A 21,498-nucleotide genomic window follows, 5' to 3' on the forward strand; every position below is an offset into this window, starting at 1 on the left:
GTAACAGATAATGTAAGAAGACATTTAAAACAAACTGATAATATGACATATAACTGTCTATTATATTAAAAATAAATGCAATGTACATTTTTACATAATGTCATAACTGAATAATGTAAGAAAGATTTTAATAAAAACTAATAATGTTAAACAAATTAACTGTTCATAATGTAATATACAAAATGTGGTGTGGGACATAATTATGATTATTATTATTTTTTAAATTTATACTGTTTATTGATCCCCAGTGGGGAAATTACAATTTACACTCAGTTTGTTAGTAATCACAGCACACATCATGCTCACCGTCCACTCGCTGTGTGTTGCTGTTCTCAAAATTCCTTCCTGGATTGTGCAATAAGGCAGGCCAAAGAATATGTTTATCTAACTGGGATGTTTTGGGACTGATTGACAGGCTTGCTGTTCACGGAGAACAAATGGCGATACACAGAGCAAATTACGTTTAACCATGTATCCAGCTACAAACAACATGCAGACACACGACCGCACAAGGTTAAATCCTCACAACAGCATAGGCAACTATAAGCTGCGGCATAGACTCCTGAGTCCTGAGTTACCTGTCCTCTCCTTTTCCATCTCCTCTGATCTCCCTACCAGATTAGCTGCTTGACTTTAACAGTGCAGTTATTGATGGCTCATCTCGAAACACAGAGAGGGAAATCAAAACCAGGGCCTTCTGAATGATGAACCAAGAAAAGGCCGATTATGGTCAATCTTTCATTTGAACTCATAGGCTATATGTCTCTTTCCTTTCTCTATCTCCATCTTTCTTTTTCTCTCAGTCTCTGCAGATAATTCATTGGTTCAGAGAGAGAGAGAGAGAGAGAGAGAGAGAGAGAGAGAGAGAGAGAGAGAGAGAGAGAGAGAGAGAGAGAGAGAGAGAGAGAGTGCAGCTTTTGTAGATTTGTGTAGATTTTCTGCCAGCTTTTGTTCCTGTTGACAAATAATTCATGTTAATAAATGGCTTTTGAGGTCATCACAATGTAGCCACAGGGAAAACAAGAGCGATAAATTGGCAGGCAGAAAACAGGTGTGTGTTTGTGTGAGTGTGTGTGTGTGTGTGTGTTTGTGTGTGTGTGTGTGTGTGTGTGTGCGCGTTTATGTGTTTGTGTGTAGGACAGTGTCTGCAGACACATTCAGACAGAGAGCTTTGAACAGGGTGAATGCTCATATGCTATGTGAGCAAAAGTATGTGGACACTTATACACTCATCTGTGATCTCCATCCAAAACCACAAGCACTATTATGCTGCTAAAACTCTTCTCTTCTAGGTAGGCTTTCCACGTAATTTTGGAACAATTATGATTTAAAATACATCATTTCTTAGTTACAGGTAAATTAATCCAGCACTTACAAAATATTAACATATACAGTATATATATATATATGTATATACATGTATAAAATCATATGTGCACATTATTTATCGAGGGAGTTCTGTTTTGTGAACGTTTGTGTCACAATATGTCTAAATGTGTATTTGTGTGTGTTACAGTCCCAAAATAGCAAGCTCAAGGTCAGAGCGTGTCACAGAAACCATATGTTCCCTGGTTTTAACTCTACTTCTTCTGTGCCAAAAACGAGGGCTGAAAGGAGCCAACATGCTGTGCCTTTGGCTCGTGTAGTTATGGATTAGCAGCTATCTTTGTAATCACACATAGCAACACAGATGAGCACACATCAACAGATGTTTATCAATGAAACAATGAGAGAAACCCCTCAGGGCTGCAGCATTTTCCTGCACCACTGGATGGCACTGCTCCCCCTCTCTACTCTCTCACTCCACCCCTCCCTCCCTCCCTCCATGTACTCCATTTCTCTCTCGCCCTTTCCCTGCGTCTCTGCATCTTGTGTCGTAGGAAGATAAATATCGTCAGAGAGCACAACGAGGATTACCAGATCGATATCGGAGACAATCTCTTTCTCCCATCTCTTTTACATGGTCTTTTCCTCCATTTCCCTCTCCTCTCTGCCTCTGTCACTCACTCGCTCCCTGTGGTTAATTTGTGTTTTCACCCTCTGCCCTTCAAGTCACTCATTGCTTCTGGTCCTATAAGGGAAAACGAGAGAGAAAGAAGGGTTGGAGGGTGGACAGATAAGCATGCACGCATGCCAAAATATTGGAAAGGAAAAGACAGATACAGCTGTGAGACAAAGATGTGAGATGTAGCTTTCTTTCATACCACAGATACTATTGATTTACCATGACCTCCTTGCACACAGTTATGATATGCAAAGCTGTTTTCATTACACAACGCCAAACCGGCTAAGCTGAGGCTCAGGGACAAATAGCAACCCATTTCACACACGGACACAGATTTGTAGCTGAGTGGCGATGATGAAAAAAACACCGAGAGGTATTTTTGTGTCCTCTCAGACTGAGGCCTGAGGGGGGCTGGAGAGAGGAGAGGACAGGTGGAAATAAACACAGATCCATACAGGTTTAAAATAAGTGGAACTGTGGTGACTTGTTTGTCCAGTTCCAGGGACCACAGAGACGTTGTAAATGAAATCCTACAAAAAGAAGATTAGTCAATAAACTCAGGTAAACACTTATAGATATTGGTGTGTGTGTGTGAGAGAGAGAGAGAGAGAGAGAGAGAGAGAGAGAGAGTGAAGGAGGTGGAGAGGAACTCATCTTTTATGTATGAGTGTTTGTCTAGCTGCACTTGCAGCTGTGCCTGGGTTACTTCCCATCTCAGTCACACACAGCTGACTAATAAACCCTCTGAACACTTTAAACACACCACTGGACTCCAATTCCAATTAGAACTGTCTGAATGTCACTATGTACTGTATATTTACCATATATTATGTCCAAACAATCCATTCAGAAACATAACATTAACATGTAAATGTATAAAAACATAACCTTTTTGGTTTGGTGTGGCGTTGTTATTTGCATGAATAGCCTTTCACTCATTTGTCTGTGCAGGGTTTTTTTTTGCCAGTGAACAGAGAGAGAGGGAGAGAGAGAGAGAGAGAGAGGGAGAGAGGGAGAGAGAATGTGTGTGTGGGTGTTTACTGGCCACCTCCTGGAACAGAGTTCTGCCTGGGACAGTGTGCCTCACAATCATCTGTTACCAACCAAACACCCATTTCCTGTGTCCAACTGAGATCCAAGCTGGCCATACAAACACACACACACACACACACACACACACACACACACACACACACACACACACACACACACACACACACACACACACACACACACACACAGACACCCCTTCTTCGTTTCTCTATTGCATAATCAACTGAAGTTAAGTCCACCAAAACTCTCAGCGGTATAAACAAATGCAAAAATCTAAAAGACTAATGTAAACATAAACACACATGCCAACACATACACAAAAATTAAAGATGACTTTACAGACGTGTGTTTGTGTGTGTGTGTGTGTGTGTGTGTAAAAATTGCATTGATATGCATGAGTGAAGGCGTGTTATTGGTTCCTACGGGCTCGTTTGGGGCTAATTAGAGAGAGTAATGAGATAAGAGGAGTGTGAGAGGGAGGCGATGCTCTGATGGATGTGGGGAGGGGGATGGCATCTCAATGAAGAGGGACTCTGAGGGAGGGAGGGAGAGATCAAATTAGAGGATGAAAGAGAACAAGGTGGCGAGGATGAGGTAACGCAGACAATCAATAATCTGGGAAACCTCGGCATCCTGGGGTAAACGTTCCCAGCAAAGTAGATCATCTCAACTTGGCTGCGGACGTGTGTCTGCTCACTTAAACTTCACTCAAACGCATGATCACAATCAATTATTCCTTCTCATGTCTGTCCCGAGCTCTTAATAGTGAGAACCATAAGGTGAGCTCTTCTGTAAGGGTTTACTCCAGCAGATCAATAACCCTAAATGTAGGCTAGGCCTATGTGAAGAAAACAGAAACAAGTCAATTCAGGGGGAGCAGAGCGATGTTTTGTGGCATCTTAAAAGCAACACTACAAAGCCAAGAATGAAGGGAATAGTTCTTTTGAGAAACATTTTCAGAATAATTGAGAAAATCACTCTAATGTCTGTCAACATGAAGCTACAGCCAGCAGCTTTGGCTTTGTCGTAGCTTAGCGGTTAGCTTAGCTTAGTTTAAGACTGGAAACTGGCCGCGGACAAGAAAAAGTCTTACACATAACCCCCGGATGAACCAACAAACTGTCGTTTTTGCTGTGTGATCAGACAAAATGTCAAGAAATATTTTTGGGTCAACGTCACTGGAAATAGCCGACAGGATTAGCGTCTAGGGTAGTGCATGTTAACAACACTTGTGCTGGCCTTGAAAACTTGTCAATTTATGTGAAAAATGCATGTAAATCTGCTTCATAAACAAACACAGAGAAGGGGGGAAACTTGTCAACTTATGTGAAAAATGCAGGTAAATCTGCTTCATAAACATACACAGAGAAGGGGGGAAAGGAGACAGACAGGAGGAAAATAACAGCTTTTAAATAGCAGAAAGCACTATTTCTGTTGAGTTCAGTCGGAGGCTAATCTGAACAGAGACACACACACACACACACACACACACACACACACACACACACACACACACACACACACAAACACTACCACAGATGGACAATGTGTCCGTTGCTTGGCAGCTTAAAGCTCATGCCTGTACCATAGATCTATTGGCTGTTTGGGGCGAATAGTTTGCATTGACAGTAAAAATAACAGTGACTGAAGTTAGGGGACTAGTCCCTTTGTTGTCTGTCTGACCACTTACATTTTGGGCGGCTGTGGCTCAGTGGTAGAGCGGTTGCCTGCCAATCGGGAGGTTGGTGGTTTGATCCCTGGCCCTGCAGTCGCACGTTGAAGTGTCCTTGGGCAAGACACTGAACCCCGAGTTTCCCCTAGTGCTGCGCATCGGAGTGTGACTGTGTGTGAGTGTTTACCTGATGAGCAGGTGGCACCTTGTACGGCAGCCCCGGCCACAGTGTATGAATGTGTGTGAATGGTGAATGTCTCCTGTAGATGTAAAAGCGCTTTGAGTAGTCGTTAAGACTAGAAAAGCGCTATATAAATACAGCACATTTAGTTTTGTGTGTATTCAATAAATGAGATCTTACATGTTTATTAGTGAGCTTTGGACATGCTGGTGGGTTGAGTTCTTTTTAAATCTTTGGACAGAGCCTTTATCATAAGCTAACCTAACCTGCTGCAGGCTGTAGTGTGATGTTAAGTGGACAAATATAAGAATAGCATCAATTTAATCAAACTGTTCATCAAACTCTCGTCAAGGAAGCGAACAAGTGTACAGAATCTCTCAAAAAACTCTTCCTTTAAAAACAAAATCACTTCCAAATATCTTTAGTTGCAAAATTGAGATCTGGTATTCATCACGTAGTTATTGATGCTGGCAGATTAGAAGATATCCACATGAAAAATAGATTAAACAAATAGAAATGGAGTCCAATAGAGTGTCAATATTTCATGAAATGAAAAAATCCTGAAATGATTTTTGGACTTTTAATACGTAATGAAAAAATGTATGCACGGCAGTCTGGAGCGGCTTTGTATTAATTTGTGGTATTTACAGGCTAAACATATTTATATGCGAGACACAGTAATAAAACCTTCATCATCATCAGTCATCTGAGCGGAGAATACTGCTGTCTTCATTAAGTTTGTTTCCCAAGAGATTCCGCAGTGCAGTCTGTGTGTGTTGTTTATTTTACATATGCAGACATTTACATTGTCATTTAGGGTTTTAATGCTTTTAAAATTTGAAGTTTGCTGATACAGCAGTTAACTTCCATTCCAGCTAAAAACGCCTCAGTTAGGCATCATATAGACTGTTCAAGGTCATATTTGTTTTGACCGATTGATTGATTAGGTTAATTTAATTGTAACAGAATGGCACAACAAGATCTAATCCTGAGAAAACCTTGACAAACTCAAATAAGGGTTTGTGCTTATTGTAATATTTTACTTAACCCAGGCAGCTTCTACCTTTGTCACCATTACTTGAGTTCAAGTCTGAGTTGATTCACGAGTCCAGAGAATAGCGACTCAAGTCCGAGTCCAGGACTCAAGTATTCCATCAGTGACTATTACACATAAAAGTCGTCAGAAACTTCATCCAACGTCCGTGTCCAAGCCTGAGGCATCAGTGCCTGAGTCCAAGTCAAGTCACGAGTCCAGAGAATAGCAACTTGAGTCAGAGTCCAGGACTTGAGTACTCCATCACTGAATGGAGACGATGACAAAGAGTCAGGCCAGGCAAAACCAACATCCTACTAGAAACTAAAGGCACCTGTAGAAAATGTCCGTTAGGGTTCAAACGTTTTCTCGGTCAGACAGGTCCAGATAGTGAACCTGTCTAACAATTACGGAGCGGTGACCATCAAGAACAGCCTGAATACAGTTAAACATAACAAATGCTTGGAATGACTGAAGGACACAGGGGCTAATTGAAGCATTTAATGAGCATGAAAATGATGTGAATTATATGCTTTTGCTGCGTTCATGTTAAATCATTCAGATTGTAATTACACGCGGGAAGTGGGGAAAGACGTTCCTGGCAACAAGGAAGTTTTTCCTTGCTTCTGTCGCCTAGGGCTTGCTCTTGTTGGGAATTGTTGGGTTTCTGTAAATAACATCACAGAGTACGGTCTAGACCTGCTCCTTTGTTAAAAGCGCTGTGAGATAATTGTTGTTGTGTTTTGGTGCTATATAGATAAATTTGAATTGAAAATTGAATTGAACATGGCTTCAAAGCTTCTGTCATTTAGCTATTTAAATTCTGTATTTACGCTAATATAATAACTTCAACTAATTTAAAAGGAGCTGAAGATGGACGGATGGATGGATGTATACGGGTTATTTGTATCAGATTTCACTTATCAAGGAACCACTCCAAAAACCAAACCCTGCAAAAGTTTAGTCTATTAAAATGATGCTGCTGCAGTGGGGTAACCCAAGTGTGAACCCCGTTAGAGTTGGAATAATTCTATAGTCTCTAGATCTCAAGTGATGTGTAAGACAGCACTCTGCACCATCATCACCAAAACATCTTTTAGAAGAACTGTGTTCATCTATTGAGTAGAGTTGAGAGGCTCTATGAAAAGGAAACGTGTGATGGATGAACACCTTAATGAGAAACATTATGTTAAACGGCAAATACACCACATTAACATAGCACTTGTTTTGCTTTTAATTCACCCACACTAACAGTAACACACACACACACACACACACACACTGTTGACAACAAGTAGCCATGCAAGGCGCTGAACTGACCATAGGGAGCATTTTGGGGTTCATCATCTTGCTCAGACACTTTGACCACCCCGCCCCCATGTGGGTGTCTCTTTGGTATTTTCCCTTGTTGTTTAAGAGGCAGGCTGAGTGACAATTTAATAACTCTTTAATCTTTTCTTTCACAACTGTAAGTGTCTCCTTATTTAATTGTGGTGTGTGAAATGGGCCTGGACTCATGGGAGAAAAACAAGCGTAATCAGCATGTTTTTACTCAAAGTTGACTTGTTGCCAGCTGACAGATAAAAATACGTTGTCTCTGCATAACAGCGGTAGCATTTAAACCAGATTTGAACCTCGCGTACCAATTTGTTACATAACTGCTGCTACACTGCTGATTTACATCATTGCTAACACACACAATTCCCAAGTGCAGCACAGCCCCTCAGGGCCAGGTGAGAGTGTTTCAATTCAATCACCAATTCCCACAGAGGTCCCTGAAGAGATGATCCTGGTGACAATAAGTGACAACAGCAAGTCTAACAGGCTTGTGAGTGCATGTGTGACAGAGTAAGGGTTTACCCGTGGTAGCGCAGCTTGATTCTAATTGGCTGTTTTCCCCTCCCCAATGTGCTCAATCTTCTATTAATAGAACGGCAGCCCGGGTGGAACCTGATGAACCTCTTTTCTCTCTCAGACCCCCACATCCTCTCTGCTCGTTTACACACGCCCTTTTTTAACATTCAACGAAGGAGAGCATACTATCTGCAACCTCGCTGACCTCCTCCCACGCGTTTGTGTTTCCCTCCCAGGCTAGTCTTTCAGTCTGTGTCCTTGTTCAATAGGCTGATCCCTCCATCATTATTTAAACATGATCACCGGCCATGTGTCTCTCACTGCGCTCTGCTCTATTTCAGCTGCACTCTGTTCCCTCTCTCCTATGTAAGGGTTTCATTTCTCAACTAAAGGTTCTACTCTCCTTTTTTTACTTCACTTCACCATTCCTCATTCCCTTCCTTCTCTCTATCCCCCTCAGGTAGTCTCTTTTAACAGCAGTAAATTATTCATCAGGCTGATATCCGCCCAAGAGACTAAAGCCAATGGATGGATGATGGACAGATAGAGATGAATAAATGAGAAGGTAAAAATGATACATCAGGCAGCGTTTTGTCAAAGGATGTGTGTGTGTGTGTGTGTGTGTGTGTGTGTGTGTGTGTGTGAAACTGCGTATCCCTGTGTGCAATTCTGGTGCGTCTTACAGAGAATTACTTCCACAATGCAGAAAATCGGAGCCAATGATGGTGATAGATGGAGAGAAGGGAACCTTGCAGCAGAGACAGTGCCAACCCGACTGGGGCCTCGCCAAAGACAGCAGGGAGGTGGGCAAATCAAGAAGAGAGAGAGAGAGAGAAAGAGTGTGAGAGAGAAATAAAAGTGGAGAAGCGTAAAGGGAAGGAGGAAAATCCAACTAAATTCTTGAGGGAGTCCATACAGTCTGTCAGTGCAAAGCTAATCCAGAGGTATGCTCACATGTGTCAGAAAGCGGAGTTAAAATGTGCGCCAACTTGTTAGGCAACACATCTGTCACAATCTGCAATCCTACACATGAGCATGATTTACTGCGTGCAATAGGCTGCAATGAGAAAGAAGACAGGTGAAAGAAGAATCGTTAGTTTTGTGTAAAAAAAAAAAAGAAGAAAAAAAAGAAATCAGATGTTAAAAACTAACACTTTTGCTGCATAACTCAAATGTGTAGTATGTATGTGTTTGGAAATGTAAATCAATATTCTAGTGATGAATCGTCTACTTTTGCACAATATAACGGCCATACAATAAACAGTTAAGTAGACTACAACCTGCAGTACTGCTATTCTTATATTTATTTATTAAGATGGAAACCTTTACGTAAAACAGAAGACTGATGTGAGGGTCACTTGGTGCACACGTTTGTTAAGTAACCCAGCTCCTCACAGTACGACCTTAATGCAAGAAAGAAAAAGTGAAGGCATTTATATAAGCGATGTAATTATATAAGTGTTGTCTTGTTCTGGTTATGATCAACTAATTATTGTTGATGGAAAAGGAACTGAGCAGGTGCAGCAGGTTCACACCTGTTCTCTCTCAGGGCTTTTCTGCAAAACACGCGCTGAAGAAGGAGTCAACGAAGCAGGCTGAGGAAAGCTGGGACTCCTTAAAAAGAATTGTGAACTTCACAGTTTATTGACAAATGAAATTGGATCCCCCCCCAGGTATACAGATGGATTACTAATGTGTCTGTATGAAGAAGTTTTCATTCATTCATTTTTGGGTAAAATTAGAAGGACTAATTTCATCTTTCATTTCATTAAATTAAAAAAAACACTGAGGTAGAGAGAGAACCCAGGGAAGGATGTGGAGTCATACTGTATGTGGTTTTGAAGCAGTGACCTTAAATTGAGGCAGTTAGACACAACATCATTATCGTCACCATAGCAACTGTGATGTTTCTGCAATTAAATCCAAATGTAGCCAGCTCCTTTATCATCCTCCATCATCTCATCAGAGACTGTCTTCTTTGTGTCTATATGTCTTTTGTGTATGTACAATATGTGCTGTGTGCATCCGTGACCGTCCATTTTCAGTTCTTAATAGCCACTTAGACAATAATGAGCAGGTTAACCGTTGCAGCTGCTCCAAAATCAAAACAATGTCCTCCCCTAAATCCGATCCTCCATACCACTGATTGTATCCTTTAGAACCAATGAAAAACATCATTTGACAAAGAGAACTCATTATTAACACTGATCTTATGTATGTGACTTCAAAGAGAGCTCCAGCCACAGCAAGGCTATCTTTCATGTAACGTGGCTGGGTGTCAGCAACGCTACACGTGACAAAACTAAATTTACTGAGAGGTTATTGATGCTTTTTTTTGCAGCCGTTTGGCATGCGAAACACAGCTGCTACTTTTCAGCGTTTGGTTATCACAGTTCTGCACGAGGTGTGCACTATGTAGTTGTCAAGTTGAGCTTTTGGCACGAGCAATGCAGCACCTGCACAGTGTTGGGTAAATTCTCTGATGCTATCTAACATGATTTTATTATCAAATTAGAAACAGCAGACAGAGATAAACACGTTGGGCATTGTTTCTTTCCGAAGCCTTTAACCTGGTAGTCAGGTCCGAGGTCTTGGAGGAGGCACTGGCTTTAAGACCAAAGTCAGGAAACCAAAAGCTCCTGTGCTTGGTAAATGGTACAGATTACATAATAGACTGTAAAAGACACGTCAGTGTGTAAAAGACTGTAACATCATCGGACGCAGCCGTGCTGAGGGGCATCTGTGGTGTATTGAAGGTGTATTGTAATTCCCACAGTAGGAGGTGGATACCTGCCACCACTACACCTCAGGTGGGATTGGTATCCACGCCCTCTGTTGGCATTTCCTTGACTTTTGTTTTTTTCCTTCTTTTTTTCCTCTAACAAAGTCTTCCTCTCAACTATTGAGACCCTTAGAAGCAAAGAGGAGCACCTGAGCTTAAGTACAGATTACAGAATGGAGAAGGAGGGAGAGAGAGAGAGAGAGAGAGAGAGAGAGAGAGAGAGAGAGAGAGAGAGAGAGAGAGAGAATATTCCTGCTGGCACAATGCTTTTTTGTTATGTTCAGTTTATTTTACTCTATTTGGGTTGGTGGTCACCTGTAGTCCTGTTTTGGGTTTGGTTTCAGTTAGGAAAGCTTTATATTGTTTTATAAGGCCTTCTGTAAAGTTGCCCCAATGGATTTTCCCTTCCTATTTTGAGGTTTGATTTTCTTTGTGCGATTTAAAAATACCCGGCTCTTACATGTTATGGTCTCTGTTTGAGCCAATGTTGTAAAAGGTTGTAAAAACAACAAAAAACAATCAAACCTACATTTTGTCCAGACAAACAGGTTTGTATTAAAAAAAAAAAACAGGTAAAAGCTGATTTTACTGATTTCCCCTCTATTCTCTCTCTGCTCCAAAACAGATAAGACAAAAGTCTTGGCAAAGTTTGACAGTAATGTTTATTGAATGAACAACCATGCTGACTGAACACGTCCACGATCACATCACAAACCCAGAATATCTCCATAAGGTCCGGTCGCCAGAGCTCGATGTTGAAAGCGATATTTTATTTTTGCGGACAATTCAACCTCGACATCCAAAATAACTTCTTGAGACACAAGAGGAATGAAACGCAACAGAATATAGATGAGCTCAGAGTGTCTGACGTCTTCCTATCAGCGTCCCTGTAGCAGGAGCAGTTCATTTTCTTCTTCACAGTGATGAATGACTCGTCTGTGACCTTTATGCATGTATTCGACAGCTGTGTTTTGTGTCTAGTTATTAGCTCGGTGAGCTCTCTCGGTCTAAAAGTCATTCAGATTCAGAGATACAGACAGCATTCATTTTCCAACTGACTGTAAATGGCCATTATGTTATGTGAGTGTATGTGTATGTGTGTGTTGTAAGTTCCAGTGTCCATAAAAGATCGCCTCCAACTCTACAATATTTCCCTCTCTTTTTTTTTTTCACCATTTCCTACATATCGATCTATCCGTCACTCCGGATGACATGAAACAGTGTGACGTTGTAGAGCACCTGGTGTCCATTGTTCCAAGTGTACAGCGCTCTCTCCCTGGGGTTGTAGTCCATCATGCTGATGTGGGAGTACTGGTTGTGAAAGGGAATGTCGGTGTACTCGTACGTGGAGGAGTTGGTGTGGTAGGCAAAGTGTACCTTGGCCCCCGCCAGGTGGGAGTTGGTGACATACAGGGTGCCGCAGATCATGAAGGCCTCACCTGCGCTGCGCTTAGGAAACCCTGTGTCCCAGCTCCGGAGGACTTCCAGCGAGCGAGAGTCCAGACGACTCACCTGCGTACAGGGAGGGATACAGTTCAATATAGTGTAAAAAAAAAAATCCATCAAAAACTGATTGCAAAGGTGAGCTTCTGTTTTTATGAACATTTTAAATTTGCGCATAAAAAAGTCATAAACAGGGTAATAGAGAAAATTAGCTGTATACTGAATATTTAAATCATGTTAGGTAAAACTGCAATACACTTGCTCTTCATTACAGTAAATTTCATTTTTCAATGAGGCAATCTGTCTTAGCAGTTTTAATGGAATTTTTAAAACGTAGGGGTCTCTGACTTCTGAAAAGTAGCAGCAATACTGCTGACAGCATGTAACTTCTGACTGGAAAACATACATCAGTGGGTTTAGATTTAGTTTTTAGTAATTTAACATTAAATTTATGTGGGTGCCCAGATGGCTCAGTTGGTAGAGTGGGCGCCCATACATAAAGGTTTACTCCTCAACGCAGCAGAACTGGGTTCAACTCCGGCCTGTTGCCCTTGCTGCATGTTATTCCCTCTCCCTTTTCATTTCTTCAGCTGTCCTGTCAATAAAGGCCTAAAAATTTCCCAAAAACTTTTAAAAAACAGAGATTTCAAATAGAGTGAAAACATATCTTCTGTTTCTTTGCTTGCTATTTTGTTAAATGAATCGCGAGAGCGTAAGAACACACACAGCCTGTACCATAATGTTTCCAGCATTTGGGATGGAGGTGTAGACGGCCCAGAGTCCCATCTCATCAGCCATGAGGTCAATGTCAGAGGATCCTCCCCAGCTGTACGGGAAGGTGTTGTTGTAGCCGGCTCCACTCAGGCTGCGCAGGAGCAACACACTGCGAGAGCGGAAATGGTACTGCACCTGGAAAGACAGACACATGAATCTCTCGCTCCGCTCATCTGATTATCAAACTGTTACTTCACCCCCGTGTTTCCCTTTCCAGCCAGACTCCTACCAGGATGTTGCTCTGGTGTTTGTTGTAGTACAGTGACCCGTTGTAAACCACATGGCCGGTTCCTGCCCAGGGATGGGGCAACAGATGCTGCACAAAGTTCTGCCCCTTGGTGAAATCCCCCATGGTTCTGTACTCCAACACACGCCTGCCCTTATAGTAGCCATCCATCGACCACACCTGATGGAGGAGGAAAGAAAAAAAGAAAGTTTACCTTTGAGCTTCTGTATGCAGGATACAAAATTAACACCAAGCATTACATTCTGTTAAATCTACAGAGAGATCCATACTAGTGACCTGCCACGCTCACCACTAACTTGAATGGATAAAGACATGGTTTGGCTGGTACTTAATCTACACACATTAAAGCCCCCATATTATGCTCATTTTCAGGTTCATAATTGTATTGTACAAGAAGAGGTTTACATTGTTTAATTTTCAAAAAACACCATATTTTTGTTGTACTGCACATTGCTGCTGATACTGTTTTCATCCTGTGTGTTTAGGTCTCTGTTTTAGCTACAGAGTGAGACATCTCACTTCTATACTATCTTTGTTGGGAGCTGCACATGTGCAGCAGCTAGGTAAGATCACATCAGCTAGAGAACTCTTTCTCCAACTTTGATCAGTACAAGGCAGGATAAGCTGGGAGACTTCTTCTAGATGAGGGACACTTGTGGAATACCTGCAGAACAGGGACATGGAAGTGGTTATTTTGTAGATTATGGTGAACTAGTGCATGTTTTAGCAGTGTTTTGCCATTGAGAACAAGCTAGCTTGCTAGCGCTAGCATGTGCTACGGTTAGCCACCTCATCTCGGCTAGTGACGTAGAAAGCTATGCAGATTTTAAGCAGCCCGGATACTGAAGGCAGAGCATATTCAAAAACTGTATATCACTCAAAGCAGCATAGATAGTTTTTTTCCCAAGTTTTTATGCGTGTGGAAGCACCAGAGACTATAAATAATACCCCAAATCCCAGACAAAGTGATTTTTTTCATAATATTGGCACTTTACGCCAATGAAATCAGTGACAACAAACCATGGACATTTTACTGACGTATGCTAAACTCATTAACTGAACGGCGGTTGTCTAATCATAGCTTAGCAACCGTAACTAGGAACATCAGGTCTGTGAAGCTTTTAAAATCTCCACAAGCAGAAGAGGTATGCATCAGGCTGTAGTGAGAGTTACTCAAAATACAAAGAGTTAGAAGGTTGCGCTTTTATTTGTAAACCAAAAATACAAACAAAAGTGTATATTTCGGACATAAACGTAACCTGACCTGCAACGCTACTTCCAAAACCATGCATCCCATCATTGGCCAACCACATTTGATGTTAGATTAGAAATATTATAACAGCATAACGCTGAGAAAACAGAGCTGAAAATGTGCTTGTTAACATTGATAATTGTAGTGGATGAATATACTGTAATCCTGATCGCTAGAATGGCCCCTGGGCACAGCCGTGATCCAATGCACAGCCCACGGCATGATCCGTCAGCCCCAATAATCACCAAATCCCGCAAACTAGACCAGCAAGCCGCGGCGTTATACGCCACTTATTAATGTCATGATTCATGAACATGATTCGTCAACCAGTCGATATTAATTATGACTTGACAATTCTGATTTGACTATGTAAATTCAAGCCCATTCAGAGTTACACAAAATTAGCTAACACTTGCTGGAGTCCAAAACCATTAGAGATCCCTGGAGAAACAAAAGGACAGAGAACGAGAGAAGACAAATGGGAGAAAAAGCGTTGACAGCATGGAGGATTAATTACCCAATGAGGGACGAGAGATGCACTAGATGAAAGAAAAGAGAGAGCATTGTTGGTGAAAAAGATGATCTTTATTTCCTCTGCAAACAAAGGAAACTAGAGGGCAGAAAGAGGGAGCAGATGAAAAGGCTTATTTCAGAAAATGTATCCTACAATGGCAGCACCAATTTTTTTTTTTTTTTTTTTTTTTAAATTACAGTTCATTTGTAGTTGCAAAATTTAAAATTTACATTGGATTAGAGACAAAGGCAGCTGATTGCAGTGATTCTGAGGGCCTTCAATTACAGTCTTTAACTGAGACTTAGTTTGAGGTTTGCAAAGAGAAGAACACGGACTGATTTCTATCACTCTACCACCAACACACTCTTCTCTCCTCTAAATACTTCTCGTTCCAACCTATTTTTCTCCCTGCTTCACCAGCTCATCTGATGAAGCCTTCTCTGTCTTAATTCCCTTTAAAACTGTGTTTCAAAGGAACTGGAGTCCCTTTGTTTTCTGGCAGCTGTAATCGTCTCGCATTTGAATGCACCATTTGCTTTATATAAACAAGCCCCAGACACTGATTACACAACGAATGGTGCATGCCGTTTCTTTAATTTACACCTTAGTTTTTACAGTTTTTAATTTTTGCACCATTTTCTTTTTGCGTGTTCCCATTTAGCTTACTCCCATACTTCCCTAGAGGATGGGTTTGGATATTTTCAAGTTTATCCTAATGCTGTTTTTCACAGTGAAAGCATACTGAAAAAAGATAGAGAACAAAATCTCTCATTCTGTGCCAATGTTTAGTCTTAAGTTCAGCATGTTAAACAAATCAAGTGTGTATAACCGGCAGTTTTTTTTAGTAATCACTACACACAGGCCTGAAATACACACACATGCTCTGGACCTATTCATGCACAAATGGAGAGATGTTGGAGTGAGTGAGGTTGCCAGTGCTGGACCAGCGCCCTGAGCGGTGTGTGTGTGGGGGGGTGTATGGTGCCTTGCTCAGGAGCACCTGCCAGTGACCAGGAGGAGAAGTAGCATCTTTCCAGGCACCAATCCACACTCCATACCTAACCGATGTACCGTGATTTTAGGATACAACATTTTTTGTCACATGCAGCAAACATCTCCTCACTATCCGCTAGCTGTCTGATCCCTGAACACGCTGTAAAAAAACACAGTCTCTGTAGACAGCCCGGGCGCCACAAACGGCAACAAAAACAAACTGCGCCAACCTGCATAACAAACAGTTATGTCGGCTATAGGCTGTATAGGAGATGTTTGCTGTATGTGACAATTAATGTTGTAGCCTAAAACACATGTGACATCGCTTAGAGCACCTTTAAGAAATAATCTATAATGAGTGTTATTGGTGGCCATAGACTTTCAAAATAGACCGCATCTTCCCTGACACACAGGTAGAAACAGGTCGACAAAGAGGCTTCCATTTAGTGTTATATTATGAGTTTACTCTCACTTTACAATGCAGAAACTGATGAAATACACAAAGTAGGACACAAGCTCAATACACATCTGGTTTAACTCTTTTTTCTCACTCTCTGATATATCGGAGAAGAGGAATGATAACAGCGGCCCTCTAAAAAAACCAAACCTGTTTTTAAAGTCTACTGCAACAGGTCTTGACCTCCTTTTCCCCGCTTCCTCTCTGTTGATTTTTCTTTTTCATTGCCTCCCATAAATGCCTCCCATACTCCGTATACCATCCTGCTTGTCTGTTCTATCTGTGTCTGACTATTGCTCTTTTGATCAACCTTCTTCCGCTTCCCCCCTCACTCTCTTTGTTTCTTCCTCTTTCTGTCCAAGCTCTCTCACTTTATTTTCTCCCGTCCCTGCTTAACACCTCTTCACCAACAAGCCCCATTCTCTCTCTTTCTTTCTCTGTATTTCTCTCTCTTTCTTCTATGCTGTGTGTTCCTCTCATCTTTGCTGTCCCTCTCACACTATCAGCAGACCCATCTTGACAGATCAGGGGATATCCACACCTTAGCAGCTGTTCTCAAATACAGCGACAGATGTGTGCATGTGTGTGCATACGTGTGTGCATGTGTGTGTGTGTGTGTGTGTTTGTGCACGTGCATGTGCGTGAATGTGTAAAGTACATTGTGTGCACGCTCATTCTCACACTGATGAGCTAATGAAGAATTCATAAATGCCAAACTGGGACCCTGTGCAGACATTGTAGTCATGGATACCAAAGGATGTATGAGAATGACTTTACTCACAGCGTGTGTGTGTATGTGTGTGCGTGCGTGTGTGCGGGCATGCGTGCGTGCCTGCGATACAGGTGGAAATTCACTAATGGATTTATATGATTATATGTGACATTTATTTTATTAAATACAATTTTAAAACAAAAGACAATACGTTGTTTTTTTTTGCCAGTTGGTAGGTGATGTTTCTGATGCTCAGTATCCAAAACCTTACAATCATGATCTTATGATATATCAAAGGCCACCAGGTCAACTGTACGAGCACGGTAGAAGCGTCCACAGACATCATTGTTTGGATTTGTATCTGTATTTATTGAGAGAAAAGGGAAAATTGATGCAATACGTTTATTGCAGAGACTTTTTCAGTGTATTAGCCCAGCGAGCAACTAACTAAACGGGGCACCATCTTCGTAAGTAGTATCCAAATATCCATTGTGCAATGCTGGTTTGAAAATATTTTTAAAAAAATTCAACTCTGCAAATGTTTTATAACACATTTGATTGGCCTCAAGGAAACGTGCAGTGCATTTTGGTAAGAAATAATACATGTTTGTAATAGGTTTGTTTAGAACTGCACAGGGTTCCTTAAGGCTTGAAGAAAAGCTAGACAAAAGTGATTTCAGCGGATGACAGTTTTTATAGTTACACTTGCTCATTTATAATGAATGTTTACTGTATTTGCCTAACATACAATATTAACAGACAGAGACAGACAAAACGTCCTATGCTTGGGACAGATATGCAAACCGACACTGGGACCAGGAAGGAGGTTCAACACATAACTGTTACAGTCACACTGTTAACTGGGAAGCAGAAGGCAATAACTCTGATACTGCTGCTGTGTAAAGCTCCTTCTCATCACAAGGGAGAAGCTCTAATAGGGAACAGGCAAGGGTCACCATGGCAATATAAATCACACCTGGCAACTGGGAGACAGTAGCCTTGACAACTAGCTTATTATGTGCTCGCTGGACAGAGTTTGTGTGTGTGTGTGTGTGTGTGTGTGTGTGTGTGTGAAATGGGTGACGCTTGTTTCAAGTGAAGACAAAGTGCACACAGGAGTCATGTCGGAAATAAGATACACACAGAAACAGAAAACACACGGAAAAAATACACAAAGATAAAAGTATAGAGCTTAGCTATGACCTCATTACAACTCCTGCTTAACAACTCCTGCTTTATGTACACGCACGCACGCACGCACAGACAGACAGACAGACACCCACATAGACACAGACACACACACACACACACAGACAGACAGATAGACAGATGCACGCACCCACACACACACGCACGCACGCACGCACACACACAGTACACCTACCCTGCTGTCGGAGCTGGGAATCATAGCATCAGTCATCCAGGAGCCAAAGCGGGACCCCGAGGCTCTCACTGTGATCGGGCTACTAACTGCAGTCAGACGGCCACAACCTGTTAACAACAGATTGACATAACATGTTTAAACTGAAATTAAGATTTTTAAAATATTGAGTTTTGTATTTTGCAAAAAGCAAATAGCGAAGGTTATGGAAGCAAAATAACAATTGATGTTCATATTTTCTCAGTTTGGAGTGAGTAATGTTGCCTGTTTGTTGTCTATTAGCACACTGCAAAAAAGAGGTGTCTAAAAACCAGATAAAAACACTAAATCTCAGGGAAAGGTATTCAAAACAAGTGAAACTGTTTTTTTTTTATCTTGGTAAGAACCACATCATTTGCAGTGCAGCCATGGCCTGCCACCAGTCTCTATTCCATTTACCAACAAATGTGAAGTCTATTCTAATAAAATATGTTTGTGTCGCACGAACTGTGAAAGAGATGTGTTTCTCTTAACACAAAATCCTGTCGTAGAAGCATGACTGGTTTTTGTAAAAACGTTTTAACAAAAGAAAAACTTTCAAGAAAAAAGTTGGAAAAGGAACGGTCAAAACCGGTAAAGCAGAGGACAAGAACATCCTGCCTGGTAAATGTTCACACATTACACACAGCACTGCCCTCATTTATAACCCTGGTTTTCTGTTAACAATTTTGAGGCTCAGGTCCAATTTGACAAAATAACCCTCCAGCTCCCTCCAGAGCTACAAAATGGATTATACAACTATTTTTACAGGCAGAGTACTGAAAATAAACTCGAAACCTCTCGAACGCCAGACATTTTATGTACTTGACTTTCCTATATAACCCTAATGAGTTATTTAGAAGGCAGCCTAAGTATTGTAATACGTCTGTGTGCATTACTGAGTGGTACTGTCCATGCTGCACGTACCGAGTTTGTTCATGCAGCTGTGCAGCCTTGTCTCCAGCAGTAAAACCCTCTGCTGAAGCTCCTCATAGTCGTACGCTCCTATCTCTTCCTGAATGGCTGTCAGGATGATTGATAGGTTGAGGAGCTCTAGTCGCAAGGTGGCCATCGTCTGCAGGTCCAATCTGTACTGCTCCACCACTGACAGAAGGGGCCGGAGCTGAGACATCTGGCCCTTTAACTCCTGTGGCCGCATGAAAGACAGGACGGGAAATAAGCTAGAGACAAGATGGGGTCCACACAACTGTAAGTAAATCTGATACAGGATCTCTTTTTGGTGAGGTAGCTCTGTAAAGCCACTGCTCTGTCACAGCTAACTGAGGTAGCTCATGATTAGGACGCCCTCTGAGTGCAATTTCTACCCTGCGGATGAAAAGGCCCCAGAATGAATTCCTGGTGCTTTTTATTCAGCTAATTATGCTTCTTCCTGTTCTCGCTCTTCCATCCTGCAGCCTGGAACCCGGCAATCGATCTTCCACAGGAATCACAGGTGTATTTTATGCAGATGTGTATTTATTTCTTTACCAGAAAGCAACACCCCTTCAATGTGAATCTGTTCAGTAGGTCTTGTCTGACAGGGGACAGAAGGAGAAACATTTGGTCTGTTGTGGAAACAGCATTACTCTAAAATGAATGTTACTGCATAACTTAAATACACTAGATTGGACAAACTACTTGTGGAAACAGGAATAAAAGCACCTGAATCAGAAAAAGGTTTCAGGATCAGAAAAGATTTAATACCACAGTTAGTTACAATTACAAGGCATGTGCCACCAACGCCAGCTCTAATGACATTCATTATTCATACTAATCTAAATTAGTTTAGATTAGTGTGTATAATCTGAGTGATGAATGAATCATAAAAAAAATATTTTTGCAATTTCTTAATCCTTTATCAGTTAATTTTAATTTTTTCCCACTTTTCCGTTTAAAGAGCATTTTGGCTCATTCAGGAAAAAGATACAGTCATACAGCCTGTTACAGCCACACTGTCACATTAATTCTTGTCATACCAGATTTATTGTAGCTGTGGTCTTTTAAAGAAGTTTCACAAGCTTATTGGGGGAGGGAAGCGAGGAGCCGTGTTAGCCAAATGGAAAGTGCCCCAAGAAAATGCTGGAGAGACGGCACATCCCATCTGGCCTGGGAACGCCTCACAATCCCACAGGAGGAGCTAGAAGATGTGGCTGGAGGAAAGTACCATTAGGCTACTCTGCAGTTTGCTAGCACTGCCACCCAGATAAGCAACAGGAAATGGAGCAATGACTCTTTTTATTGCATTTTGGCCTCCGCGCTGAAGCCAAAGACAGCTTTTTCTATTACTGAAAATTGTCTGGCAAACCTTTGAGCCGGTGTTGACAGAGAAAACAGGAATCAAAGCAATCAGCTTATTTAGCTTATGCATTATATGCATGACACATGACTCTGTGTGGCAGCAGGGGGACAGGGGTTTTCTTCCTAATATACCCCCCCCCCCTTTTATTTTTTTGTTTTAGTCTCATCACTTTTCACCCTCAACCCGCCCTCAAAAAACTGTTTGCTGTGTTTCAATACGAGTTTGATTTGATATGGTAAAAAAAGAGAAGGATTAAGAGAAGTGTCAAAAGTGAAGACAAAAGCCTTATCATCACGTTAGAACATCTCACACCCCCGCACACAAACACAACAGCACATCCAGGAAACAGGCTTGGCAGTCAGTCAAACACTTGATGTGTCTAATCCCTCCGCTGCTTTCTTCAAATGAGGACCTAAATACTTTCCCGACATCCCTTTATAACATTTTCGGAAGCGTTTTTGGCATCAATTTTTCCATGTCATAACAGAATAGTGTGACATACTGTGATTGCTTTGGTTGACCCTACATTTGGCCACTTCATCCTCACTGATAGATATTGGCATCATTATTTGCATATAATTGTAAGTTCATTAATATGTTAATGTGAATGTCAAATTAATATAAATGTCATGGCCTGTTAGATAAATATATACATATACACCTGGCTAATTACTCCCCTGCCATGTGTCTTCCTTCTTCTAAAATTCGCTCTAATCTGTCCCCCCCTGTTTCACTCTTTTATCTCTCCCCCCTCTCTCTGCCTAACCTTTGCCTCCCCCTCTTACTTAACTTTGCTCATTCCTCTCATCCCTCCCTCCCACAGGGGAA

General features: G+C 41.5%; 1 protein-coding gene across 3 annotated transcripts in view; it reads right to left on the minus strand.

Moving 5' to 3' along the window:
• Positions 1–11,224: 11,224 nt before the first annotated feature.
• Positions 11,225–21,498, minus strand: part of LOC116696787 (noelin-2) — a 24,138-nt gene continuing 13,864 nt past the window's right edge. For 2 of the 3 annotated variants that reach the window (XM_032527969.1, XM_032527955.1), the window contains exons 4-8: positions 19,299–19,518; positions 18,357–18,463; positions 13,027–13,203; positions 12,759–12,932; positions 11,225–12,092 (exon numbers count right to left, since the gene is read on the minus strand). In XM_032527969.1, the coding sequence (XP_032383860.1) occupies positions 11,772–12,092; positions 12,759–12,932; positions 13,027–13,203; positions 18,357–18,463; positions 19,299–19,518 (999 nt within the window). In that variant the 3' untranslated portion in view covers positions 11,225–11,771. The remainder of the gene's footprint in view (positions 12,093–12,758; positions 12,933–13,026; positions 13,204–18,356; positions 18,464–19,298; positions 19,519–21,498) is intronic. The other variant, XR_004333833.1, reaches the window with a different exon arrangement.

Source organism: Etheostoma spectabile, chromosome 2 (genome assembly GCF_008692095.1).
Source record: "Etheostoma spectabile isolate EspeVRDwgs_2016 chromosome 2, UIUC_Espe_1.0, whole genome shotgun sequence".
NCBI classification, from domain to species: Eukaryota; Metazoa; Chordata; class Actinopteri; order Perciformes; family Percidae; genus Etheostoma; species Etheostoma spectabile.